A 6,220-nucleotide genomic window follows, 5' to 3' on the forward strand; every position below is an offset into this window, starting at 1 on the left:
TAATTTTCTCTGTTTTCTCTCTCCACATGACAATATCAAGAAAACATGCTGACCCTCTTCTTGATTAAAATGTTAAAATTTTCAAGATTCAAATATCCAGTACATATATATATTATATATATATACATGCATAAATATAGGTGACCAAGATGTCTCTAGAGGTATAAAGATTGTATTTTTATGAGCTATGAAGAAAATCCACAAAAGGGTTATTGGAAATTGAAAGTGAAAATTAGGTTCTTGGCTGCATTTCTTAAGTAAATTGCTTCAAGTGTTGGAAAGATTAGACTTTTGAGAGAAAAATGAAGAAAGTACTATAAGGGGTTTCTTTATATAGTTTCTGGAAGTGAAAAAATAGGGTGGGGAAGGTGGAGGACTCTAGTGATGTTTTTAGGGATTGGTTTTAGGTTTTCTTGGGATTATATGACTTGGGTATTGTGTAGAATTTGGGTTTAGTGGGGATTCGTATAGCCGACTCCAACTTGTTTGGGACTGAGGCGTAGTAATTGTTGTTTGGGTATAGTGGTGATTCATATAGCCGACCCCAACTTGTTTGGGACTGAGGAGTAGTAGTTGTTGTTTGGGTATAGTGGGGATTCATAGAGCCGAGCTCAACTTGTTTGGGACTGAGGCTTAGTTGTTGTTGTTTGGGTATAGTGTAGAATTTGTTTTATGTTTGGAATGAGGAGCAAAAATTGAACTTTTCTGGGAAATTCAAATCTTGGGTTGTTGGAGTGGACAGTAAAGTTGCTATTTTGGGAAAAAAACAAGTTGGTGAAATGATATCTTCAGGGACAAATTTGGTGATGACTGTGATAGGATTTGCAGTAAGTACCATGTTCATAGTATTTGTGTGCACAAGGCTAATTTGTGCAAGAATTCAATTGAATGCAAGACGGCACTCTTTCGCATATGCTTCTAGATCTGATCTTAGCATTGTAAGCACTTGTTTCATTACTGGTTTAGTAGTAGTTTCAACATCTTGTTGCTTATTTGTATGCTGTTTTCTTGTTGGGATTTTCTAGTAGTTGAAAAAACAAGTATTTGAAGTTGAAATTGTGTTTGCACAGAATTTCACTTGGAAAAAAGTTAGAAGTTTTGTGAGTGAAATACTCTTCAACCAGTGTTTCAGTTACAAATTCTCTAAATCAAATTGAAGTTGAAATAGTGGACAAATGTGTAAAACAAACACTGATTTTCAAATAATATGTACGTTCAAGCGCCTACGTAATCTGATCATGACTGGAGTTTTGATTGGTTGAGTAGTCTAGCCAGCACACAGTACATACTGTAGGCCACTTAGGTCTTTGATGTGTAGTTTGTTAAAGAGGTTTTGGGGACATTCTATTTGTCATGTTGAGGCCTTTCAAACAAACATCAATTTTGTTTTGATGATGTCGTGCTTTGTGCGTGCAGGTCTTATTCCCCTCACTTCACATCTTTTACCTCACATCCTAGCTAAATTTAGTTGTAATTGATCAGTAACAGTACTAAAACAGTAGTAGTGCATTTTAGTCCATATTTTAGTTGGATTCTTCTTTATTAGTGGAAGCAGAATGATTTTTTTCTGATGAATCACTTGTCCTGGTTTTTGGTTAAATAATAGTAGTGTATGTTTACCCTGTACAGTTGGAGCGTGGTTTACATGGTCTCGAGCCTCTTGTTGTTGCCAACTTCCCGACAAAGAAGTACGGGGATGTGTTTTTTACCTCTGCAGAAGATGCTCAGTAAGTTGATATTTGCTTCAAGTTCTGCATATAATACAAGCTTTAGATAAATAGCATTTTTCTTTCTAGTGGGTGGTTCTTGACTTCTTCATAAGATGGGCTATTTTTTTCTTGATTTCAGAAAGCAAATATATTTGTTGAAAACAGGAATGAAAATTTTGTTGGATTACAGATAACAATTAAAAAAATGAAGCTGAAGTAGCATTATGAATATGTGTTCAGATTGTGTTGTACTTTTTTGACGTTTATACATCTGTAAAGTCCACATGGTTAAATTTTAATATGATGTCCGAATGATGAGTATGTGGGAACCTAGTGAATACATCTAAAGAACCAACATAGGTGGTTCCATGTAAAACTTTACAAGACAGTTTTATCTTGCCCTTAATTTAAGTTTTTATGGTTTTTTCTTAAGTTCTTACTTAGTTTAACAACCGAGAGTAAGTGTTTATTCCACTTGATCTGCAAAGTGAATTTTTATTGGAGAAACTAAATCAGATTTAGTTCCAAATTTGAGTTATTTGAATCATTTGGGATAAGGCGGTCACGCAGCCATAATAATAGGGCTTTCATGGTTGAGAGAATTGTCACACACTCAAACTGGTGTTCCTTTGAATTCAGTTACATTTGCTCTGCCCTTTGCTTTGGTTGTGCTGTTATCCTCCAGATATAGGAGAACCAACAGCCAACATTAAGCGACGAGGCATTAAATTATGACCGAGTTATGATAGAGATTGAAGTTATAAAGGGAGAGCATATGATCATGTAGAGATCTCCTACCTATTGAAAGCTATAAGTATGCATTGGACCGGACTGATCCTCTCAGAGTAAAATTCTCATAAATTTAAACTTGTTTTGAGTGGTGATTGATACTTTCTTCGTGGAGATATACTTGAAATTTAGCTCAGGTTTGAAATCTTTAAAGTCCTTTGGTTGTTTGTATTTCTCTTTTAAAATAACCATTTGCTCAGATGAGACTTGCATCAGTGGGGTTTACGATTAAAAAAGTTTTTAACTATATATATGTATACGTTGAACCAAAGGTAGTGGTGCATCCTCATCTGCATTTGTTTAACTTTTGCATAGGCCCTGAGAATCCCCTCTTCCTTTTCCTCTAGGTTTCAATGTGATGCTACCCTGCTACCTCCCTTCTGGAAAGGGAGAATACCGCCGACTACATTGTGGGCATATGTTTTTATTTCTCGAGAACCATGGAGTAGATGATTGCATTTTACCTATGTGAAGATCTCTGATTTTCCTGTTTCTCTTTCATGTGGTGTTAAAATTCCTTGTCAATGAATATAGTGGTTCACCTTTAATATAATCAACGAGTTCCCTGTGAACTAAAGATGAAATATTTCCTTTCACTCTCCACACCTCTAAAACACTACTTATCTTGGATTACCGCAGGCATTAACCATAATATGTTTAAAGTAATGAGAAAAAGTTCACTACTTTGATGTCTTGGTTAATATGCAAATCATTTTTACTGTTAAAGCTTTGTTCATCTGAAATTTGTCAATAGGCTTCCCCAAGGCTTAGTTCAAGTGGGAAAGGTTGAGTTACTTGTGACTTAGGTTTAAGGTTCGAGCCCCTAAGCTTAAAATTTAAGTGGAGAAGGGTAGAGGGGCGGGCTCATTATCTGAGGGATGCGGTTGGTCCTTCGAGCTGGCCGCAGAAGGATTTCTCGATCGTAAGAAAAAAGTCTAATTAGACTGCACAGTACCACTGATGTGATTGAAATATGAACAACTATTAAATTTAAAAGGTTGCTGTTAACTTTTTCCTCTCTGTTTCAGTGGATAGTAAGACTACTTTTTCTTAGCATACTTACAAGCTTCACTGTATGCATTGGGACACTATTTATCATCCGATTTACTACCGATAATGTCACCTTTTATCGGATTGAGTATGACCATTAAACTAGAAACTTCGATGAGACTTATAGTCTATGATTAGCCTAATATACTTTACTAACTTCTAGCATGCATGTACATTATCAGTACACCTAGTATGAAGCAACATAGGAAACCGAGAATTGTTTGGGTTTTTAATCTTCTCCATCTGGACCTGGACTTTATATGTCTCTGTTGGTCAATATAAAAAATATCTCATTGAAGTATCAGATTTTGAAGAATAAAAAGGCAGGTTAGCGTTGGGTCAAAAACATCATATACAAGGTGTATGGTAGATCTATGTGCAATGTGCTTGCATCATATAGATGGTTCAATCTTCTTGTTATGTATATCCAATATATTTTGAGCACTTGCCTTCATATCAGAGAAGCTAACTGCTTGGAAGGAAATAATTGATTTATGACTTTTGGACTAGAATGACCAAACCATTAGCAGTCCAAAACTGATTCTGTTATCCAAATATGTCAAAGAAAGTGGAGAGTGGAAATTTGATTAGAGATATCCAGAGGGAGTAGGTTCTGGGTTCCAATTCTGGCCATCGAAACTCTGAGTCATGCAAGTGATAAGTGTTATCGTATCCTAGTGGGCTTCGACGACCATAGATATGTCATATCGGGAGGTCTTGAAGGAGATACAAGATTAGAAATTGCATTTTGAAATTGGGGTGCCAAAAAGTACCTCTTTAAAACTAAATACATGTGGCATAGTGGTCAATGAAGTGGATTGAGAACCATCAGACCCTCAAAGACAAAAAACACTAGGTGATTTCTTCCCATTTCTTCTAGCCTTGGTGGATAGAGTTATCTTGTACCCGTTGCTATGTTGCTGGTGGGAGGTGGCAGGTATCCTCGTGGAATTTGTCGAGGTGCACGAAAGCTGAACCGGACACTACGGTCATTAAAAAAAGTTAATTAATAAGAAAGCTACATCCATGTTTCTCCCGAATGTAGTATAGTCATCCTCATTCATCATACAGGAGAAATGGCCCTTTTCTGGTGATATATCACCAACTGTGCATGTACTGTAGTAGTCTATGTAGTATACGTATTGACGTTTGTAAAATAGTCTCGATGTTGATTGATGGGCTATACATTTGACATGCATATGACCATAGTTGAATCTTAATCATTGTTAGAATGCTGAACAAGCGTGGCTAAACATATTCTCTACCTCTGATGTTGGAGTACAACCTAAGGGATGTCACCCTTTTCTCATTAAAAAAATTGAGATTTTTACTTATATTATTACTATCTTTTATGATGTGTGTATCTTGTATGATGTAGTTTCGAAACTCTTGTAACTTGTAGCATATTGCAGGTGTCTATGATACATAGCTTGTTTCCATAGTGCTTTAGATAAAAACATACCCAATTACCTTATTATAACTTCTCCAACTTTATTGTCATAGGTGCATTGTTTGCCTTGCCGAGTATCAAAAGCAGGATGCGCTACGTATTTTGCCAATATGTGGGCATTCTTTCCATGCAACATGTATTGACATATGGTTTCAGCAGCACTCTACTTGCCCAGTTTGTCGAATTTCTCTACGTGAAACACCTGAAAAAAAGCGATTTATGCAACCACTGTTTAGTTCAGCTATCCGATCTCACTTTGAGATGGACTCCCTGAATGTTAGTTCAAATCTTTGTCTATCAGCTGAGCAGAGGCATTCCAGCCTGAGAACGGACTCCACCACAGACGCTCAATGTCCACCCGAGGCTGGTATGATGGCAGTCAGAGGAAACAACGTCATATCAAATGATGATAGTCAGAACACGAAAAACTCAGAAAACAAGCAAGTTGAGAGCCCATCAAATGCATAAGCTTTTGAAGTCAAGACCACAGAGACTCGAAGATTTCACAATGTAGGTATCGCGTTCATTCCGTTGCTCGGATTTTGATTTGGTAGATAACTTACTGCTCATAGCCTTTTGTAAATATAGCAAAGTATTGTTTCTTTCATTTTTTGAGTACCTTACATTTTGCTATACTTCAGTTTTCAACTTGAAAATTGGTGGTAATTTTGTAGATCAATTAATTCAGCTTCCTTGCTGAACAATGTCAATTACATATATGAGTTTAGTAGACAAGAATCAAGATTGTATCTACATATTTATTTACTTGAACCTATAGATTATTTTTTCTTATGATGTTTTTGCAAGAACATTGAACCAAGAGCATGATAAATTATATGGGTGGACATGAAAAATATGATTCCATAACCATGCCAAATTAATTTGGTATCATTGGGTAATTTTTTAAGTTTGGTTTTGGTATTTTGTGGCAAGGTAAATATAGGGTGTGCCTTGTGGGCATGGTACGGTATTGAAAATTTTGATTTCGGTAATTTCAATTTTCTATTTATAAAATAAGATACCATTATCATGGCAAATTAATTCGGTGTTTAGGTATATTTATGTTTGATTTTGGTATTGGCATAATACATAAATATGTCCTTTAACTTGGATTCAGTTGGCATCAATGCCCTCCAACTTTGGGTGTGTACAAATACACTTAAATTTGTATAAAATTATTTTGTGGTATATTAATTAGTAACTATAATTTTTTTGTCTTCGA

At 35.8% G+C, this 6,220-nt stretch overlaps 1 protein-coding gene across 1 annotated transcript; it reads left to right on the top strand.

Moving 5' to 3' along the window:
- The first annotated feature begins 619 nt into the window (after positions 1 to 619).
- On the top strand, positions 620 to 5,769 carry LOC125837100 (RING-H2 finger protein ATL38-like). The gene is made up of 3 exons (XM_049516244.1): positions 620 to 938; positions 1,630 to 1,727; positions 5,052 to 5,769. Exons 1-3 carry the CDS (start codon positions 780 to 782, stop codon positions 5,464 to 5,466), a joined length of 672 nt encoding a protein of 223 aa, XP_049372201.1. The 5' UTR covers positions 620 to 779; the 3' UTR covers positions 5,467 to 5,769.
- The last annotated feature ends 451 nt before the right edge of the window (positions 5,770 to 6,220 follow it).

Source organism: Solanum verrucosum, unplaced genomic scaffold (assembly GCF_900185275.1).
Source record: "Solanum verrucosum unplaced genomic scaffold, falcon-dt-bn FXZP01000165.1, whole genome shotgun sequence".
NCBI lineage: Eukaryota > Viridiplantae > Streptophyta > Magnoliopsida > Solanales > Solanaceae > Solanum > Solanum verrucosum.

Bases quoted from the DNA above. Each gene is read 5' to 3' on its own strand.
- LOC125837100 (XM_049516244.1), top strand. From the start codon at position 780: ATGATATCTTCAGGGACAAATTTGGTGATGACTGTGATAGGATTTGCA. The intron at 939-1,629 runs GTAAGCACTTGT...TACCCTGTACAG, and splicing joins CTAGATCTGATCTTAGCATT to TTGGAGCGTGGTTTACATGG. The intron at 1,728-5,051 runs GTAAGTTGATAT...TTATTGTCATAG, and splicing joins ACCTCTGCAGAAGATGCTCA to GTGCATTGTTTGCCTTGCCG.